The 22,302-nt window shown below is 41.6% G+C and overlaps 1 protein-coding gene across 4 annotated transcripts in view; it reads right to left on the minus strand.

Annotated features, from left to right (window-relative positions):
• LOC109892599 (GRB2-associated-binding protein 3) overlaps positions 1-21,648 on the minus strand; it is a 32,599-nt gene extending 10,951 nt beyond the window's left edge. Inside the window, exons 1-9 of one of the 4 annotated variants that reach the window (XM_020485258.2) lie at positions 21,309-21,643; positions 12,903-13,212; positions 6,386-6,587; positions 4,729-5,216; positions 2,787-2,842; positions 2,327-2,576; positions 1,879-1,969; positions 1,706-1,763; positions 1,200-1,319 (exon numbers count right to left, since the gene is read on the minus strand). In XM_020485258.2, coding sequence (XP_020340847.1) covers positions 1,200-1,319; positions 1,706-1,763; positions 1,879-1,969; positions 2,327-2,576; positions 2,787-2,842; positions 4,729-5,216; positions 6,386-6,587; positions 12,903-13,212; positions 21,309-21,380 — 1,647 coding nt within the window. In that variant the 5' untranslated portion in view covers positions 21,381-21,643. Of the gene's footprint in view, positions 1-1,199; positions 1,320-1,705; positions 1,764-1,878; positions 1,970-2,326; positions 2,577-2,786; positions 2,843-4,728; positions 5,217-6,385; positions 6,588-12,902; positions 13,213-20,220; positions 20,560-21,308 lie in introns of those variants that run through there. The other 3 variants (XM_031826524.1, XM_020485255.2, XM_020485257.2) reach the window with 3 other exon arrangements.
• Positions 21,649-22,302: the final 654 nt, after the last annotated feature.

Genomic DNA, 22,302 nt, shown 5'->3' on the forward strand with positions numbered 1-22,302 from the left:
GACATAATTTTCTGGAATTTTCCAAGCTGTTTAAAGGCACACTCATCTTAGTGTATGTAAACTTCTGACCCACTGGAATTGTGATACAGTGAATTATAAGTGAAATAATCTGTCTGTAAACAATTGTTGGAAAAATGACTTGTGTCATGCACAAAGTCGATGTCCTTACCGACTTGCCAAAACTATAGTTTGTTAACAAGACATTTGTGGAGTGGTTGAAAAACGAGTTTTAATGACTCCAACCTAAGTGTATGTAAACTTCAACTGTATGTATTTTTTTTTTTACCTTTATTTTACTAGGCAAGTCAGTTAATAACAAATTCTTATTTTCAATGACAGCCTAGGAACAGTGGGTTAACTGCCTGTTCAGGGGCAGAACGACAGATTTGTACCTTGTCAGCTCGGGGATTCGAACTTGCAACCTTTCGGTTACTTTCGGTTACTAGTTTCGGTTACTAGTCCAACACTCTAACCACTAGGACAGAATGCGTCTCCTTCTTGAGCGGTATGACGGCTGCGTGGTCCCATGGTGTTTATACTTGCGTACTATTGTTTGTACAGAAGAATGTGGTACCCTCAGGCGTGTAAAATTGGTGGTGTAAAATGTTTATGTTTTTAAAATGGTCAAATCAAATCAATGTCTTGCTTTGGAAACAAACCCATTGTCACACCCTGACCATAGTTTGCTTTGTATGTTCTATGTTTTGTTTGGTCAGGGTGTGATCTGAGTGGGCATTCTATGTTGGATGTCTTGATTGTCTGTTTCTGTGTTTGGGCCTGATATGGTTCTCAATCAGAGGCAGGTGTTAGTCATTGTCTCTGATTGGGAGCCATATTTAGGTATCCTGTTTTGTGGGTGATTGTTCCTGTCTCTCTGTGTGTGTGTGTGTGTGTGTGTGTGTGTGTGTGTGTGTGTGTGTGTGTGTGTGTGTGTGTGTGTGTGTGTGTGTGTGTGTGTGTGTGTGTGTGTGTGTGTGTGTGTGTGTGTGTGTGTGTGTGTGTGTGTGTGTGCGTGTTACACCAGATAGGGCTGTTTTCGGTTTTTCACGTTTCTTGTTTTTGTATATTGTTCTATTTTCATCTTTATTAAAGATGTATCAAAATAACCACGCTGCGTTTTGGTCTGCCTCTCCTTCCCAGGAAGAATCCCGTTACACCCATTCCTACCATTTGACCTCTGTCTATTCAATCAAGCTTACCTTTTGCACAGGAGAGGGGGATGCGGAATTGAAATCCAGTGAAAGGTAGTCAAGGTTTGATCTCCTAAGCCACGGCTGGGAGGCGCCCTCGTTTGTAGTGGAGAACTGTTGCCTTGACTCCTGAAATTAAAAGAATTCCAGTTACAATGAGTCTCACCTCACATTCATACATATTTTGATCTCGGAATATGTTATGTCATATGGTTCACTAATACAGAACATTTTTCATTTTGTATCGCTAGTTTCAGGTGAATATCAATTGTAATATTTTAAGCCTTTCTTAGTACCCCAAACATAAATAAATATTCATGATGCTCAAAGCTTTATTCCCCTGCTTTAGGCAGTTTGGAACTCAGAGTTTAGACACAACAGCTGAATTATTCATGGTAGGGGAGGGAAGTAGTCTCTCTATGAAGTGACTTGGGTACTTTTCTTCTCGCTGATGATTGCGGAAACAGAAGTGTATGTATAACTATTTATAATGTCAATATAGAAGGTAACTTTACTCCTGGAATGCTGGCTTCTTGGTCTCCTTTAATTCCCAGTTTTCCTTGCAGTGAATTTCTGGGAACAACACAAACAAACACACACAAATAAATCCAGCTTTTTTTTCATTTTAGAATTTGGACAGAAAGAGAGCTGAGAGTTCAGGATGAAGAGAGTAAAATTTCGGACTCACCCTGGCTCTGTCATGGTTCTGATCAAAGGCATATGAGTCGGACATTCTCTGATAGTGGACAGACCCCTCAGGTCCAGTGGTGGAGGCCGTGCTGCAAACCAGAGAAACAATATGGTGAGGTGAGGCAAGCAACCCTCAAATTCTCTATCAGACAATAATGATCAGCTGTACTTTTCCCCCAACAAAGGACATTTGTGTTGAAACAGCAATTTTTCAAATAGAGCCATGCTGCAAATGTTGACTCAGGAAATACTGTCCTGAAAGGAGACTATCACAGGGAGTCACAAGATTCAATAGAATGTGAAAACCTTTTCCATTTTGCTTTTCCTCAAAATACATGCTTATGAAAGCATTTTTTATGCTTCCTCTACTTAGTACCCACTGCTGGAATGAGGATTAAATACATTATGATGCCCTTTTATCCCTTTTATTCCTTTTTGTTCATTACCTCTCCTGCGTGGTTTGAGATCCCTGTTGATTGGAGGTGGTTCTAGATCCCCAGGTAGATCTGCAATGGGAAGGGGGGTGGGAGCGAGAGGGGCCTCTGTTTTGCCATTAGCCTTGAGGAAGCTGATTGGAGTGGGGCTCATAGGGATGTAGCCGTCCGATACATCTTCACCAACACAGACACGCGGAGAGGCCATGGACACGTAAGAGTCCTCATGGCAGATTGGACTTTGAGTGGCAATGAAATGTGGCTACAAGACAACAAGACCAGACCAACTTAGGAATTTGTACTACAGCATGGCCTAGAATGATGTAATAAGTCACTTACAAATCCTATATTGTTGTTTGAGATTCAAAAAGGAAACAATGACAGTTAAGAATTATTCCCTGCTGTGAACTATCTGACAAAATTATGTGCAAAACATTCAGTTCTCATCCGTTGTAGGTACATGTTTTCTCACCAAATTGAGACTAAGCCTTTTGTTCCTGCTCCTCAATGCACTCCCCTCAATGTCTCCTAGATAAGACAGAAATATCACTAATGAAGGTGGTTATCATGTTATATAACAGAAACAATGACACCAGGCATACTATGTGGTTGGAAACATGTTAGGTCAGAATAAATACACGTGCTGACTATATTGATTACATATACCACATTGATGAGCATACAGTATGTGGCGGCAGGTATAAAGGGCCTAGACCAGAAATCATCAACTACATTCAGCTGCGGGCCCGATTTTTTCTTGAGTGAATGGTCGTGGGGCCGAAACAGTATGTGGACACCCCTTCAAATGATTGGATTCGGCTATTTCAGCCACACCGTTCCTGTCATGTGTATAAAATCGAGCAAACATCCATGCAATTTCCATAGACAAACATTGGTAGTAGAATGGCCCGTACTGAAGAGCTCAGTGACTTTCAACGTGGCACCGTTATAGGATGCCACCTTTCCAAGAAGTTCGTTTGTTACATTTCTGCTCTGCTAGAGCTGCCCCGGTCAATTGTAAGTGCTGTTATTGTGAAGTGGAAACTTCTAGGAGAAACAATGGCTCAGCCGCAAAGTGGTACGTCACACAATCTCACTGAATGGGAGCGTTGAGTGTTAAAATGCGCAGCGTGTAAAAATCGTCTGTCCTCGGTGGCAAAACTCACTACCGAGTTCCAAACTGCCTCTGGAAGCAACGTCAGCACAATAACTGTTTGTCGGAAACGTAATGAGCAAGCCTAAGATCACCATGCGCAATGACAAGCGTTGGCTGGAGTGGTGTAAAGCGTGCCGCCATTGCACTCTGGAGCAGTGGAAATGCGTTCTCTGGAGTGATGAATCACGCTTCATCATCTGTCAGTCTGACGGACTAATCTGGGATTGCCAGGAAAACGCTACCTGCCTCAATGCACAGTGGCAACTGTAAAGTTTGCTGGAGGAGGAATAATGGTCTGGGGATGTTTTTCATGGTTCGTTCTAGGCCCATTAGTTCCAGTGAAGGGACATTTTAACTCTGCCGCATACAATGACATTATAGACGATTCTGTGCTTCAACTTTGTGGCAACAGTTTGGGGAAGGCCCTTTCCTGTTTCAGCATGACAATGCCCTTGTGCACAAAGCGAGGGCCGTACAGAAAGGGTTTGTTGAGATCGGTGTGGAAGAACCTGACTGGCCTGCACAAATCCCGGACCTCAACCCCATCTAACCTCTTTGGAATTGAATTGGAACTGCGAGCCAGGCCTAATCGCCCAACATCATTGCTTGACCACAATAATGCTTTTGTGGCTGAAAGGAAGCAAGCAATATTCCAACATTTTTTAATTTTTAATTGAACCTTTGTTTAACTAGGCAAGTCAGTTAAGAACAAATTCTTATTTACAATGACGGCCTACACTGGCCAAACCTGGACGACGCTGGGCCAATTGTGCGCCGCCCTTTGAGACTCCCAATCAGGGCCGGTTGTGATACAGCCTGGATGGAAAGCCTTCTCTTCTCAGAAGAGTGGAGACTGTTATAGCAACAAAGTGGGGACCAACTCCATATTAATGCCCATGATTTTGGAATTAGATGTTCGACGAGCCAGTGTCCAGATACTTTTAATGTAATTATACAATTGGAGACTGCAAATTGACCGCAAGAAGCTAGAAACAGATATATTTGATGAAAACATAATCATTTCAAACCTTGCTTACATTATAATACAATCACATACATAGCTCTATTTTGTATAGGAATACTTTGGATCAGATTTCCACATTTAAAATCACTTGGAACTGATTTCCTGGTGTTTTTGGAGTCTTAAGTCCAACAATAAAAAATACATAAAAAATGCAGAAAACTTGGGGGGCAAAATAAAATCACAGTTGGGGAACCCTGGCCTAGACTGAAGGACTCTGCTGTTTATATACTGTACCTCTTCTGAAGTGGTCTGGCAGGCCTGACAGAGAGATCCTCCGGGGGATGAGTGCAGGTTGGTCTGTGAGCTGCTGCCTAATTCCTGCCAGAGGCCCGTGGAAGCCGTCATCTCTGAGGTGCTCTGAGAGGTGGACAGGCTTGGGGGGTAGAGGAGGGGGAGTTAGTCCATCACTAGTTGCCTCCAATATGGCAGAAGAGTATGGCTTGTCAAACTGGAAGACATCTGGTGTACGATGGAGTGTTCGAGGAGAGGATGAGGTTGACGTGGGGCCACATGGTGCGCTGAAAGGGGGGTCATGCGTCCTAATGTGGGAAAAGGGAGACTGAGATGGTCCAGTGTGAGGGAAGGGGGACGGAAATGGGCCAGTATGGGGAAAGGGAGACGGAGAAGGATCAGTGCCGAGGGGTGAAGAGAAGACATCTTCAGTAGTAGTGTCTGATGAATTTTGTTCCAGAGATCTCTCCGAATTTGAAAAGCTGTCGCATCTATAAAAGAAATAAAAATAAAAATACAGTGTTTATCGTTTATCATCATTTAACCTAAACATCAAAATATGTGATGACGTCTGTAAACAATCCAATGAGGTGCAGAAGTTGGTATGATGTATCAATTGGGGGAGGGATCGTCTTCAGGAAGCAGAGCGACGTGAGCGCATGGTGTGAGCGAAGGTTAAGAAAGACTTTTGCATGTTTAAATAGAGATTACTTGACAAATCTCTAAAGAAGCATATTTATTAGGTTTTTAACATATTTAGTTTTTATGAATACATTTTTAAAATGTAGTTTTATTTTTGTTGCCTCAGGGCAACGGTGAGCAGTTATGCTGCTTTTCAGGGCAATGACATACTCAATGAAAGACATGTAGTTTTGGTCAATGTTTTTGCCAACATATCCACTGACATTCACAGGCAATTGACACAAGGAAATTCTATGGGCAAAATTTGCCTAATTGAGCAGTTAGGATCATAGCCTCTGATAGTGAGGACAGTGATCTTGAGGACAGTGAGGAGGAATGAACCCCAGAATCAGGTTTGAGAGGTAGGGAAATACTATATGCCCAATACTATATGCCTTGGTGTTTTAGTACCCTTATGACACAGAGTTGCCCTGAGGCAAAACATTCTAATCTGGGTGATGGGGGTAAAAGTATAATTTTTTTTTTAAATTATTGATACATTATCAGAAAGCCTAAATCTTCCAAGAATAGAATGGATATTTTTTGGGGGGTGCAATATGTAACTTTTTGAAATGTGAGTTATAGATCTGTCATTCTCAGTGAAAGCAAGTCTAATAAGTGGTAGGTATGTTCTATGTGCACTATTTTTATGCTTTATGTTCTTAAATTTCATTTTTGCGTCTTTTACTTTCGGTTTTGTACACCAGCTTCAAACAGCTGAAAATACAATATTTTGGTTATTGAAAATATATTTCACAGTGGTTTGGATGGTACAATGATTCTTTACACGATGCTTGGTTGTTTTGTCACATAAACTGAAATTAGGCGAACTGTTCGAATTTTTGCAACCAGGAAATGGCGGAGCGATTTCTGCATACTGCACTTTTTTTAAATGAAAAAATTAACTGTGTGCAGTAGAGTGTTAAACAACGTGTGGTGTTGATATGGTGTCCAGCTTGATGTTTGAGAGGCTATTTACCTAGAGAGGCTGAACCTCCCTGTCTCACACTGTGAGAGGAATAGGTAATCCAGTGGATAGTTGGGTTCCATCTGGCTCGGCATTTCCACTCTGCTGTTGCCATTGGCCACAAAGTCATGGTTGGAAATGAATGACATACTTCGGGAGAGAGATGGTGAAACCTGCTGGGGGTTTGGGGTGTGAGAGAAAACTTCCTCAGATTCTGAAAGACAGAGAGATGGGGAGAGAGCGAGGGAGATAAAAAGAACAGGGGGATTAGAGAGAATAGAGAGAAGAAATCCATAGTTTCTACATTAGTTCTGGGCTGGCTCAGGATAATGTTACACAGACATTGGGCCAGAGTCAGACAGGAATCCTGATCTCTCTTGATAAATGTGATCTCTGAAACGTAGTTGTCAGTACTCTCCAGCAGGTGGCAGTGCAATGAATTTGTAGTGCTTTTAATGTTTTTGCGCTTGTCCATGTCCCCCTTACTGTAAACGAATCCACCACCATGTAACTATTCAGACTGAGTAACCTCTTTTCTAATAAAAAGTCCACTATGGTACAGTATAACCACAACACATGTGTAGGTATAAACATGTTATACACTGAGCATAACAAACATTAGGAACACCCCCCCACCCACCACCCCCCCTTTTGCCCTCAGAACAGTCAGAGCATGGACTCTACAAGGTGTTGAAAGCGGTCCACAGGGATGCTGGCCCATGTTGACTCCAATGTTTCCCACAGTTGTGTCCAGTTGGATGGATGTCCTTTGGCTGGTGGACCATTCTTGATACACAGGGGAAACTGTTGAGTGTGAAATACCCAGCAGCATTGCAGTTCTTCACATAAAAATGTTTTGTGTTGCCCGTTCACCCTCTGAATGACACACATACACAATCCATGTCTCAAGTGTCTCAAAGTTTTAAGATCCTTCTTTAACCTGTCTCCTCCCCTTCATCTACACAGATTGAAGTGGATTTAACAAGTGACATCAATAAGATGTAGATGTCACCTGGATTCACCTGGTCAGTCTATGTCATGGAAAGTGCAGGTGTTCTTCATGTTTTGTATACTCATTCTATTTTGTGTAAATATGTGACATGTAGAATAAACATTATTCGACCAGCACCATAAAACATAAGAATGAGAAAAAAAAGACCAGGCAGTGTAATTATTGAAAAATGAATTATTTCTTTACTTTTCCAAACCATATACTGTACATACTGTAGTTTGTGACTGTGTGCTGTGCATGCATAGTTATGTGCTTGACTTTGCTATTGAACATATTTTAGGCGAGGTGCTAACTAGTAGCTACATAGCTATAACTATTCATTTTCTGTTAAAATGATTTTAGTTGAGTGGTGAGAACATGCAGACCGGAGCCTGAGATCTATATACGAGGAAACATCAATGTTCTTATCATTCACACATTGCTTATAGATTGTCGTTACTTCATTACTGGCAACCTTCTCTGCTGGGCTTTCAGTAACTGAGGTCATTATAAACTGAACAAAAATATAAATGCAACATGTAAAGTGTTGGTCCCATGTTTCATGAGCTGAAATATAATATCCCAGAAATGTGTACAAAAAGCTTATTTCTCAAAAATGCTGCGCAATTTTTTTTTACATCTCTGTTAGTGTGCATTTCTCCTTTGCAAAGATAATTCATCCACCTGACAGGTGTGGCATTCAAGAAGCTGTTTTAACATCATGATCATAACACAGGTGCGCGTTGTGCTGGGGACTATAAAAGGCCACTCTAAAATGTGCAGCTTTTGTCACACAACACAATGCCACAGATGTCTCAAGTTTTGAGGGAGCGTGCAATGGGCATGCTAACTGCAGGAATGTCCACCAGAGCTGTTGCCAGAGAATTGAATGTTAACTTCTCTACCAAAAGTCGTCTCCAACGTCGTTTTACAGAATTTGGCAGTATGTCCAACCGGCCTCAACTGCAGACCACGTGTATGGCATTGTGTGGGTGAGCGGTTTGCTGATGTCAACGTTGTGAACAGAGTGCCCCATGATGGCAGTGGAATTTTGGTATGGGCACGCATAAACTACCGACAATGGACACAATTGCATTTTATTGATGGCAATTTGAATGCACAGAGATACCGTGATGAGATCATGAGGCCCATTGTTGTGTCATTCATCCGCCGCCATCACCTCGTGTTTCAGGATGACAATGCATGGCCCCATATCACAAGGATCTGTACAAAATTTCTGGGACATGGATATATCCCAGTTCTTCCATGGACTGCATACTCACCAGACATATCACCCATTGGGCATGTTTGGGATGCTCTGGATTGATGTGTACAACAGCGTGTTCCAGTTTCTGCCCATATCCAGCAACTTTGCACACAGCCATTGAATTGGAGTGTTACAACATGCCATAGACCACAATCAACAGCCTATCAACTCTTTGCGAAGGAGATGCATGAGGCAAATGGTGGTCACACCAGATACTGACTGGTTTTCTGATCCAAGTCCCTACTTTTTTTAAAGGTATCTATGACCAACAGATACATATGTGTATTCCCAGTCGTGAAATCCATAGATTTAGGGCCTGATGAATTTATTTAAATTGACTGATTGCCTTATATGAACTGTAACTGTAACTGTGTCACGGGTGTTGAAGGATCTGGACCAAGGTGCAGCGTGGTGAGCGTACATATTCTTTTTATTAGAAAAAGACGCCGAACAAAACAATAAACACTACAAAACAAACCGTGAAGCTACAGGCTATGTGCCATAAACAAAAGTCAACTTCCCACAAAGAAAGGAGGGAAAACGGACTACCTAAGTATGGTTCCCAATCAGAGACAACGATAGACAGCTGTCCCTGATTGAGAACCAGACCCGGCCAAACCATAGAAATACAAAAATCATAGACAAAACATAGAATGCCCACCCCAAATCACACCCTGACCGAACCAAATGGAGACATAAAAAGGCTCTCTAAGGTCTGGGTGTGACAGTACCCCCCCCCCCCCCCCCCCCCCCCGGACTGTGCACCCTCGCTGCTGCGGGCCCCGGACTGGGCACCCTCGCTGCTGAGGGCCCCGGACTGGAGGCCGTCTCTGCGGGCACCGGACTGGAGGCCGTCTCTGGAGGCCGTCTCTGGAGGCTCTGGACAGGAGGCCCTCGTTGGAGGCTCCGGACTGGAGGCCCTCGTTGGAGGCTTCGTGCCAAGTCTCACCACTGGAGGCTTCTTGCCATGGATCATCACTGGAGGCTTCTTGCCATGGATCATCACTGGAGGCTTCGTGCCATGGATCATCACTGGAGGCTTCTTGCCATGGATCATCACTGGAGGCTTCTTGTCATGGACCATCACTGGAGGGAGGAGACGTATGGGCAGTCTGGTATGTGGAGCTGCCACAGGGCTCACCAGGCTGGGGAGACATGCAAGAGGATTAGTTCTGGGCGCAGGCACAGGACTCACCAGGCTGGAGAGACATATAGGAGGCCCTGTCCTAGACAGAGGCACCGGATTCACTGGGCTGTGGAGGCGCACTAGACGTCTCGAGCTAAGAGCCTGCACAATCCGTCCTGGCTGTATGGTGACTTTGTCCCGGCACGTGCAGGGCGCAGGCACAGGATGCACTGGGCTGTGCAGACGCACTGGAGACACAGTGCACAGAGCTGGCGCAGGATATCCTGGGCCGTAGAGACGTACTGGAGGTCTGGAGAGCAGGGCTGGCACAATCCGTCCTGGCTGGATGCTCACCCTAGCCCGGCATATGCGGGGAGCTGGGATGTAGCGCACCGGGCTAAGAACACGTACTGGAGAAACGTGCGCTCCACCGCATAACACGGTGCCTGACCAGTACAATGCCCGCCACGGTAAGCACGGGAAGTTGGCTCAGGTCTCCAAACTGACTCTGCCACACTCCCCATGTGACCCCCAAAAATAATTTTGGGGGCTGCCTCTCGGGCTTCCTTGCCAGCCTTGCTCCCTCATAATGCTGCCTCTCAGCTCTAGCTGCTTCCAGTTCCTCCCGTGGACGGCGATACTCCCCAGCCTGCCTTCAGGGTCCTTTCCCGTCCAGGATTTCCATTACACGCTGCTCGGTCCTTTGGTGTTGGAAAGTTCTGTCACGGCTGTTGAAGGAACTGGACCAAGGTGCAGCGTCGTGAGCGTACATATTATTTTTTTTAGGAATAGACGCCGAACAAAACAATAAACACTACAAAACAAACCGTGAAGCTACAGGCTATATGCCATAAACAAAAGTCAACTTCCCACAAAGAAAGGAGAGAAAACGGACTACCTAAGTATGGTTCCCAATCAGAGACAACGATAGACAGCTGTCCCTGATTGAGAACCATACCTGGCCAAAACATAGAAATACAAAAATCCTAGATAACAAACCATAGAATGCCCACCCCAAATCACACCCTGACCAAACCAAATAGAGACATAAAAAGGCTCTCTAAGGTCAGGGCGTGAAAACTGTAACTCAGTAAAATCTTTGAAATTGTTTAATGTTGTGTTTATATTTTTGTTCGGTATAGTTATAAAGACCAAAGTATGAGTGTGAGTATCACCATGTGGTAGAGTATAATAGCTTGGTCTATCAACGCTTTGTGTATTCAAATTTCTGGAGACAATGAGATACACTGTAACTACGATTTGAAAATTATTTAAATGCTGTAAGTACCTTATAGTTGTGAGGCATATTGTAAAGCCTAAAGGTATTTATTCAGCACATGAAACTGCAGAAAAGAATGAAATTGTGGCATTATCTGTTGTATTTTTTCACACAATGGATTTACGACAGTGTGTGTTGGAAAGATTTTTGTGTGTGTACTGAATAGTAAACTAGTTCAGAATTTCATTGACTGAATGTCTGACATTGTGTTATCATTCCCAGTAATGTGTAAACCTGGGGTTTGCCACTGTTCCTCTGGGCTGTAATCTCTTCTCTTTGTCTGGAGATCATGTAGTCGGCTCTATCTGCTCCATACAGAACAATGTTTAACTAAATGTTCCAACTGACAGCTCTTATCCACAGCTCTCCCCCTGGTTTGGAGTTAATAAGACATGAAGACAAGAGAGCTTGGTGTCTAACTGTTCAAGCATCACCCTAGCTGAACTTGCATGCCTGTGGAGAGTTGTAATATCTATGGCACTATGAGTTTCACAGAGAAAGATAACTTGTAACTGAATTGGGTCAAATAAATCACATTTTACTTCAGCACTGTTCAGTGATTTACTGTTTGTAATCAGAAGCTGTCTGCCAAATGGTTCTGATTTGATTATTGCTACAACATTGAAGTAGGTGTATGTATGGGTGCGTCTGTGCATGCCTACATGTGTGCTTGTGTGTGTGTGTGTCTGCATACGTGTGTGTGTCTATCATTTTAGTATGCACTTTTCTGATTGTACATGTACGTCAGGGGCCCTTTTGCGAAAAAGATTTCTAACCTCAACCTAATACTCCAAAAATAGTTAATATACTACAATATGTCATTGAGGGACATCAGTACATTTCTTGAGCCCAGGGACTTTAACAGCCAAGAAGAGGCAAAGTATCATACTTGGCTTGGAGCATTAATGAGAATAAACACATTTAATTCAAACGTCTCCTTTAAATGCAATGCAAAACTACACATGACAAATTAATATTCACATCTTCAAATAATATATTATTTTTGTGGGCTTCTCTGAGACGGTCCTCATGTCCTCGAGACATTTTTAAGAAGCTCATAACACAGAGAAATCATCAGACACCTAAATGGGTTGTTATCTCATATGTACATACTGTATTTTATACCATCTATTGCATCTTGCCTATGCCGCTCTGTCATTGCTCATCCATATATTTATATGTATATATTCTTATTCCATTCCTTTACTTAGATTTGTGTGTATTAGGTAGTTGTTGTGGAATTGTTAGCACAAGCATTTTGCTACACTCGCAATGACATCTGCTAACCATGTATATGTCGCCAATAAAATTGGATTTGATTTATCTCAGTCTTGAATATAGACAACCTTCCCTAAACATGGCTACTCTACCCACACACAAACACATTCTTACTGTAGGTCACTGGACAAAAGCTTCCAACAAGAGTTGAATACCAAATAGTGTTTCTCTATATTCTTTGTAGAAATTTAACATATGAATGTGATTTTGTAACTAATTATAATAAAAAATATATATTTAATTTAACCTTTATTTAACTAGGCAAGTCAGTTAATAACATATTCTTATTTACAATGATGGCCTACACCGGCCAAATACGGCCGACGCTGGGCCAATTGTGCACCGCCCTATGGGACTCCCAATCACGGCCGGTTGTGATACTGCCTGGATTCGAGCCAGTGTGTCTGTAGTGACGCTTCTAGCACTGAGATTCAGTGCCTTAGACCTCTGCACCACTCGGGAGCCCCTAAACTGGTTACCAACGTACTTAGAGCAGTCTAATTAATTTAATTTGTAATGCGCATTTCTAATACCCAAGGCGTTTAAACTGTGACCGTATTGAACTGTGTCTCTGTGCCAGGTCCTTACCTGTCCCATCATCCAGACTCAGAGGTCCAAAGTGACAGATTTCCCTGATCTGGCTGACCCAACTGTTCATCTCCTCCTCAGTCTTGGCCACCAGGTAGAAAATGCGAGACGACGTCTTGATAACGAAGAGGTGCTGGTTCTGGAACTCCCTCTTGACCAGGCGTTGCTCCGTCTGCATCTGAACCTCACACTCTCTCAGGTCGATGGTGCGGATGGGCTTCTTTGAGGTTGTGTTTCGGTAGTACTCCAACACATCTGGATTCCCACTCATGCGTCCTCTTCGAAGAACAAACCATCGTCTCCTCCATGCCTAGGGGACAGGGAGCCAGACAGATCAACATAATGTACTGTTGCATGTACTATTAGACTTGAGCAATAAGGCCCGAGGTGGTGTGGAATATGGCCAATATACCACGGCTAAGGGCTGTTCTTATGCACAACACAACGCGCCCTTAGCCATGGTGTATTGGCCATATATCACAAACCCCCAAGGTGCCTTATTGCTATTAAAAACTGGTTACCAACGTAATTAGAGCAGTAAAAATAAATGTCATACCCTTGGTATACCACGGCTGTCAGCCAATCAGCATTTAGGGCTCGAACCACCCAGTTTATAATGTCTGATATACATCGGCTGTAAGCCAATCATCACTCAGGGCTCGAACCACCCAGTTTCTAAAAATATATATACACGGAATAAAAATATAAATGCAACATGCAAAAATTTCAAAGATTTTACTAAATTACAGTTAATATAAGGAAATCAGTCATTTAAAAAAAAGTCATTAGGGCCAAATCTATGGATTTCACATGACTGGGAGTACAGATAAGTATGTTTCTGTTGGTCAAAGATACCTTTAAAAAAGGTAGTGGTGGATCAGAAAACCAGTCAGTATCTGGTGTGACCACCATTTGCCTCATGCAGCGCGACACGTCTCCTTAGCTTAGAGTTGATCAGGCTGTTGATTGTGGCCTGCTGAATATTGGCAGGAACTGGAACACTCTGTCGTACACATCAATGCAGAGCATCCCAAACATGCTCAAATGGGTGACATATCTTGTGAGTATGCGGGCCATGGAAGAACTGGGACATACAATTAAAATGCAATTGTGTTCATTGTCTGTAGTTTATGCCTGCCCATACCATAACCCGACCGCCACCACCGGGCACTCTGTTCACAACTTTGACATCAGCAAACCGCTCTCCCACACAACGCCATACACTCTGTCTGCCATCTGCCCGGTATAGTTGAAACCAGGATTCATCCATGTAGAGCACACTTCTCCAGCATTTCAGTGGTCATCGAATATGAGCATTTGCCCACTGAAGTTGGTTGCGACGCCAAACTGCAGTCAGGTCAAGACCCTGGTAAGGACGACGTGCACGCAGATGAGCTTCCCTGAGATGTTTTCTGACAATTTGTGCAGAAATACTTTGGTTGTGCAAACCCACAGTTTCATCAGCTGTCCGGGTGGCTGGTCTCAGACAATCCCGCAGGTGAAGAAACCGGATCTGGAGGTCCTGGGCTAGTGTGGTTACACGTGGTCTGTGGTTGTGAAGCCGGTTGGACGTACTGCCATATTCTCCTAAAAACGAGGTTGGAGGCAGTGAAATTAACATTCTCTGGCAACAGCAACGGTGGACATTCCTGCAGTCAGCATGCCAATTGTGACAAAACTGCACATTTTAGAGTGGCCTTTTGTTGTCCCCGGCACAAGGTGCACCTGTGTAATGATCATGCTGTTTAATCAGCTTCTTGATATGCCACATCTGTCAGGCGGAGGGATTATCTTGGCAAAGGAGAAATGTTCACTAACAGGGATGTAAACAAATTTGTGCACAAAATTTGAGAAAAATAAGCTTTTTGTGCATATGGAACATTTCTGGGATCTTTTATTTCTAGCTCATGAAACAGCTTACATGTTGTGTTTATATTTTTGTTCAGTCTATTACAATTATTCGGCATGCATACAGTATGTAGACTAGTTGCCTTAGTTGGTTAGTAACCTTAGAGGTATTTGGTTGGTTATTATGTTTGATGCAATTTGATGTGAATTTAGTTTCAACCAAGGCCTCAGCAATAGAATGTCAGTATATCTATGTCTATTTTATAGATCATCAACAGAACCGTCAGTGAACAATCTGAACATGGTACTGTAGCTCAATACAGAATTGCTTTTAATATTTTTATGTCTCCTGACTGTGACTAAAGATGATTTGTACAGATCAATGTCTTATATCCTCATGTAGTCTCCAGCGTTGTGACCTGTGTCAATCAGTTTTTCACACACAATTAAAAGGAAGATGTATCACTGCTCTTCTAAACATGTTCATTGGGAAGTTTAGCTACAAAACCTTAATTTAACTATAGACAACACCATTTTTCTTGCTTTTGGTACTGGAACTGACAACAAGAAGAGGAAGTTAATTCTATGTGAAAGAGAATGTCTGACACAAACAAAAAGCTATTTGTACTGCAGTGGTTCACTAACTAATTGGGGAAGATTAAAAAGGCAACCTCTTTTTCTGCTGAGATTTGTTTTTTCATGTCAGTATGGTTACTGATTGGTATAGGAGCAGTTTTGTTTTCTTTAATGCTATGGGAATTTGATGCTTAGCTGGCTCTCTTAATTTTGATACGGAGTAAGTAGGCCTAACTGAAGTATTATTAACGTTTTGATCTTGATCGTGATGACCTCATGGTCACTCACATGGGCTATAAGTCATAGGTTCATCTATATTCTAAAAGTCAAAAATTCATGACTGACCTCCATACTATGTCTGTTTCAAACTTCACCCATGTATTATTTAAAGCCATTTCCAATTCCACCTTTTTAGCAGGAGTTGTATATTTTTATACAGTTGCCTCATAAATGCAGCATTCAGGTGATTCATGCATTATTCAATTAGTCAGAAGTCTGTTGGCATGGAACACTACATGACTTGAAATTAAATCAGCTGTTTTTGAGCTTTGAGCGTACATGTGGTGAAACAACCTATCATAAAGAAGACGTGATTTGTTTTGAAGAGTCAGAGGTATTAGCCATACTGGAAACAACACATTTTGTAGTTGTCTGTGTTACGCTGTTTTTACTGTCTCAGTTGATAAAGTAAGTGTGTGCTATAACCCACCAGCCACCAATTTGGGAGTACATTGTATCACTTTGTGATGATCTATCTAGAGAGTTATGAAAATACTCAGACTGTTTGTTCGTTTGTTTGAAACCAAAACTCTGGCTTTGGTGTGCCCTCACTCATATTCAAATCAACTATAAACAGTGGACGAGTTGTAAATCCTAATTTGCATCACACAGTGCTAGTATAGAGCAGAGAGACAGAGAGCAGGGAAGCTCATGTCCCTCTTCAGTGGTACATGTTCAGTAAGTCAAAGCACGTTTAAAATACATAATGTGAGAATAATCAACCTGCTAACAGGAAATATACTCACGCTCTAGAAACCTCTATAGAAACATGTATGAAAACACTTCCTTGTTGTGGGTGATAACTGTCTTATTGAGCGTGAGTTCAACTATGCTAGAAAATAAACTATGCCTACTCTATTGAGAATTATGTTTCAAGTTTCTAAATCATAATATTTTTGTTTCCCCATGATATTCTTTATAACACTATTATAATTTATATAAGAAAATGTCAACACATTACCAATTTACATTTTGTTGTAACCCTTTTTTAAAACAGCATGGGCCACTAGCAATGGTAGCTGTGACCTCCCTGTGTTGGATAATTTAAACTGTCTTGAAGTCGGAATTCTACATACACTTAGGTTGGAGTCATTAAAACTCGTTTTTCAACCACTCCACAAATGTCTTGTTAACAAACTATAGTTTTGGCAAGTCGGTTAGGACATCTACTTTGTGCATGACACAAGTCATTTTTCCAACAATTGTTTACAGACAGATTATTTCACTTATAATTCACTGTATCACAATTCCAGTGGGTCAGAAGTTAACATACACTAAGATGAGTATGCCTTTAAACAGCTTGGAAAATTCCAGAAAATGATCTAATGGCTTTAGAAACTTCTGATAGGCTAATTGACATAATTAGTGTACTTGTGGATGTATTTCAAGGCCTACCTTCAAACTCAGTGACTCTTTCCTTGCCATCATTTGAAAATCAAAATAAATCAGCCAATACTTTTTTGTAGACATGTCTGGTTCATTCTTGGGAGCAATTTCCAAATGCCTGAAGGTACCACGTTCATCTGTACAAACAATAGTACGCAAGTATAAACACCATGGGACCACGCAGCCGTCATACAGCTCAGGAAGGAGACACGCTCTGTCTCCTAGAGATGAACGTATTTTGATGCGAGAAGTGCAAATCAATCCCAGAACAACAGCAAAGGACCTTGTGAAGATGCTGGAGGAAACAGGTACAAAAGTATCTATATCCACAATAAAATGAGTCCTACATTGACATAATCTGAAAGGGCGCTCAGCAAGGAAGTGCTCCAAAACCGCCATAAAAAAGCCAGACCAAGGTTTGCAACTGCACATGGGGACAGAGATCGTACTTTTTGGAGAAATGTCCTCTGGTCTGATGAAACTGTTCGGCCATAATGACCATCATTGTGTTTGGAGGAAAAAGGGGGAGGCTTGCAAGCTGAAGAACACCACCCCAACCATGAAGCACGGGGGTCGCAGCATCATGTTGTGGGGATGCTTTGCTGCAGGAGGCACTGGTGCACTTCACAAAATAGATGGCTTGATGAGGGAGGAAAATTATGTGGATATATTGAAGTAACATTTCAAGACATCAGTCAGGAAGTTAAAGCCTGGTCGCAAATGGGTCTTCCAAATGGACGATGACCCTAAGCATACTTCCAAAGTTATAGCAAAATGGCTTAAGAACAACAAAGTCAAGGTATTGGAGTGGCCATCACAAAGCCCTGACCTAAATCCTATAGCAAATTTGTGGGCAGAACTGAAAAAGCATGTGCGAGCAAGGAGGCCTACAAACCTGACTCAGTTACACCAGCTCTGTCAAGAGGAATGGGCCAAAATTCACCCAACTTATTGTGGGAAGTTTGTGGAAGGCTACCTGAAACGCTTGACCCAAGTTAAACAATTTAAAGGCAATGCTACCAAATACTAATTGAGTGTATGTAAACCTCTGACCCACTGGGAATGTGATGAAAGAAAGAAAAGCTGAAATAAATCATTCTCTCTACTATTATTCTGACATTTCACATTCTTAAAATAAAGTGGTGATCCTAAATGACCTAAAACAGGGAATATTTTACTAGGATTAAATGTCAGGAAATGTGACAAACTGAGTTTAAATGTATTTGGCTAACGTGTATGTAAACTTCCGACTTCAAATGTAAACTCTGATTGTCTGAGTCTGATCATCAGTGTTTCTAAGAGCTAGTTGCTCTGGGCCTTCACTTGGTGTGTGTAAGGAGCAGGGTTGGGGAGTAACGGATTACATGTAAAGAATTACAAAAAATGCTGTAACTGTATTCCGTTACGTTACCAGCAAAAATATTGTAATGGGATTACAAATACTTTTGAAAAACTAGATGATTACTTCAAGGATTACTTTTAAATTCAGAAAGGATGTTTCTATGTTTTCTCAATTACATTCTAATCAGCATTTTATGATTTATTTATCCGTTATTTTACCAGGTAAATTGACTGAGAACACGTTCTCATTTGCAGCAACGACCTGGGGAATAGTTACAGGGGAGAGGAGGGGGATGAATGAGCCAATTGTAAACTGGGGATTATTAGGTGACCGTGATGGTTTGAGGTCCAGATTGGGAATTTAGACTGGACACCGGGGTTAACACTCCTACTCTTACGATAAGTGCCATGGGATCTTTAATGACCTCAGAGAGTAAGGACACCCGTTTAACGTCCCATCCGAAAGAGGGCACCCTACACAGCATGGAATGCTCCAGATACTCAACTAGTCTAAAGAAGGCTAGTTTTATTGCTTCTTAAAACAGGACAACAGTTTTCAGCTGTGCTAACATAATTGCAAAAGGGTTTTCTAATGGTCAATTAGCCTTTTAAAATTATAAACTTGGATTAGCTAACACATCTTGACATTGGAACACAGGAGTGATGGTTGCTGATAATGGGCCTGTACGCCTATGTAGGTATTTCATTAAAAACCAACTGTTTCCAGCTACAATAGTCATTTACAACATTAACAATGTCTACCCTTTATTTCTGATACATTTTATATTATTTTAATGGACAAAAAAATAGCTTTTCTTTCAAAAACAAGGGCATTTCTAAGTGACCCCAAACTTTTGAACGGTAGTGTATGTATCCATTGATTCTTGAAGAATTTAACTTATAAATGCCTCCTGAGCTTAGTTCAACTAACACGCTCCATGACAACCCAAAATATAAGTTTGTTTTTCTCCAATGTTTGTAAACATCGCAAATGTAAACAAACACTGCTTAGCCTCATAACAGGGTTAAAACAATCATTTTGATATCATGAATCCTTGCATCCATAGCTCTGTCTATTAATCTGAGAGTGGTTACATTTCTCCAGGCCCATCCCTCAGCTTTTTACCGAAACAAAAGTGGGCGGCCATTTTGTTATTGTTTCATCTGTGGATTTGTCCTTTAAACAGATGCATATTATCAAGATATCAAAGTGTCACCAACAAAATGGTAAACAATAGGCCTGTAGCAAATGCAGCATATGGCATCATTTTTAACATGCAAATAGCATTTTTCAGTAGTGCTTAAAGCATGCCATTTCATGAGGTTAGCAGTTAGGGTTAGGGTTTCAACTCGAATCAATGAGCCCAATAAGTTTTCCATGACAACAAAATCATAAACAACAGGGCTGGCTAATAGGTCTTTAGATTTGGGGTTATGCTCAGGTAAAACAATTTGGCTAATCTATTCTTCCATATTTCCAAGTCCTATTTTTGAAGATCAAGGGGTATAACATTTATTGGAATGACTGGAATTCTGATAGACTTAGGTTTTTAATGTAAAGATGTAATTAAATTGTATTATTATATGTAGTAGAAAGCGATGGGTTAGAAGAAGTCTACATAACCAACCCATAAAGTAACATTTAACATCCATATATAGCCAGCTATGTAAACTTTAACATAGATTTATCCTGCAAAAGATGTAGTTCAATTGGTAACATATATGTTTGTATTCTTCTAATGTCTCTTAAGGGGAAAGTCATCTAAAAGTAACTGAATGTAATCAGATTACTTTACTGAGTTTGGGTAATCCAACAGTTACATTAATGATTACAATTTTGGATAGGTAACTGGTAACTGTAACGGATTACATTTAGAAAGTAACCTACCCAACCCTGGTAAGGAGTGATGTCCAACGCATGCCCACACACATTGCTATTGTGCATGGTTAGTCTGGTTCTTGCAATGGAAAACCATGTCCTTCCTGTTTGTCTGTGTCCTCCACAAAGCCCTTGAACTATTTCCCACCAAATAGTGTCTCTTAAGTGACTCTCCCTCCAGTGAATTACCACTGTCCCCCTTTCTCTGTGCTAGTTTTCAGAAAAGCCTTCGTCCTCTCTCCTCTGGAGAGAGGAAGTGCAAACAGCCATCATAAAGCCTGGTCATTTCTGCCTGTCGGGTCATTTTGTATTGCTTGGCAGTGACAGTACTTCCCATGTTTTGCATAACATCCCCAATTTTCACAGAATGAGAGACCAACAGTCTCAACACACATCCCAGAATGGGTAGCCTCCCCCTTTCCTCCTTACACAACAACACATGACCCCTACAGAAACACTGCAGATTTCCATGCAAGGCACTTGTCCCATTTCACTTCTGGTCAAACACGCTCATCCAAACATGTTAGAATTAGAGTATACTGCACTTGAATATTTAATAAAAGGCAACCCCAAATTATGAAATTCTTAACAAAGGTCAAAATGGTAAACATAATGGTTTATAAGCAGTTTGTATGTTTAAAATTCATTTGCATTTTCTGAGGGGCATCAACATTTTATTTTCACAGTGCATTGATGATGCACATCAGCATGAACAGTATGTCATACAGTATGTCATTAATGGCCACTACTATAAAAATGAGGAGGAAGACACAGGTGAGGTTGCATGAAAACACTATTTACAAAAAGGCATGTAATGGTCATGATTCTACATGCCTCTGCAAGCTTAATAATTTGGGAAAATAAACCAACAGTATCTTGTGAACTAATGGCATTGCAGTGCAGTTGTGTTGATGGCTGAGAATCACACACACACACACACACACACACACACACACACACACACACACACACACACACACACACACACACACACAAACACACTGCTCTGCAGCAGGAACTAGTACTACTACTGCTTGGGTAAAATGTATCACAATAGCACAGATCCAGCCACCTGCACAGCCTGATCTTCTACTCACATATCTCTTTAGTTTCTTCTCAGGGGGGGATTTGATGAGCCAGCCGGTGCAGACCACATCCCCTGCACTCATCTTGACTGCAGAGGGAATCCGGCGTGTTTTCTAGATATAATTGTCTTCAAGCACTGCTGGCTGCTGCTGCTGTGAAACTGAGAGCAGCACCACGCGAATCCTGCGTTCTTGTATACAGCCTACAGCCATACCAAAAAGAGGAAGTCAAGCCATTGATCACACTGACAGACAAGGGAGAGGGAGAGAGAGAGAGAGAGAAAGGCAGAGATAGAGAGAGAGAGAGAGAGAGAGGGGAAGGGAGAAAGGGGGTGGTGTCTGTATGCTTGAGTCTGTAGATGTGTGTGGGTCTGACAGAGTGAGTGAGAGAGAGTGATCAAGATAGAGAGAGAGAGGAACATGTATGTGAATTTGTAAATGTGTGTGCATGTGTGTGCATCATTAAAACCTAGAGCCAGCTGTCACATAAACCATCCCAATGTTCTTTGTCTTAGTCAGAATAATGGTATGCACCAAAATAACAACCTTGTGCAAGTTAAATACACTAATAGAGAAAACACATAACACACTTTGGGGATGCATTTAAATTGTACAAAAACCTATATATAGTGGCTTTGAAACCTAAAACGCTTTGTACAGTAGGCTAGTTGTAGGGGGAAATGAAGAAACTAGAGCATAAATGTATTGATAAAGGTTAATTTTGCAAAGAGATATCTTGCTGTAATTTAGAATCCCCCCAAAAAGGTTATGTTGGTCTAAGGCCATGTGATTTATGGCTGAAGAATATTGTTTATAAATTAAATGGTCAAGCTTGCCTAGCTTGCCTACGGCTGGTGAACGAGAGTTATAAATGCTTGTCCCTGATTGCCATCTTGTGGTAGATATGCAGCAGGCCTCCTTTCAACAAATGAAATACACCCCTTGATTTTGAAGAATATGGCTTATAAACTGTAATGGGGTTTTACAATAACAACCCGAGAAAGAA

Source organism: Oncorhynchus kisutch, linkage group LG6, assembly GCF_002021735.2.
Source record: "Oncorhynchus kisutch isolate 150728-3 linkage group LG6, Okis_V2, whole genome shotgun sequence".
NCBI classification, from domain to species: Eukaryota; Metazoa; Chordata; class Actinopteri; order Salmoniformes; family Salmonidae; genus Oncorhynchus; species Oncorhynchus kisutch.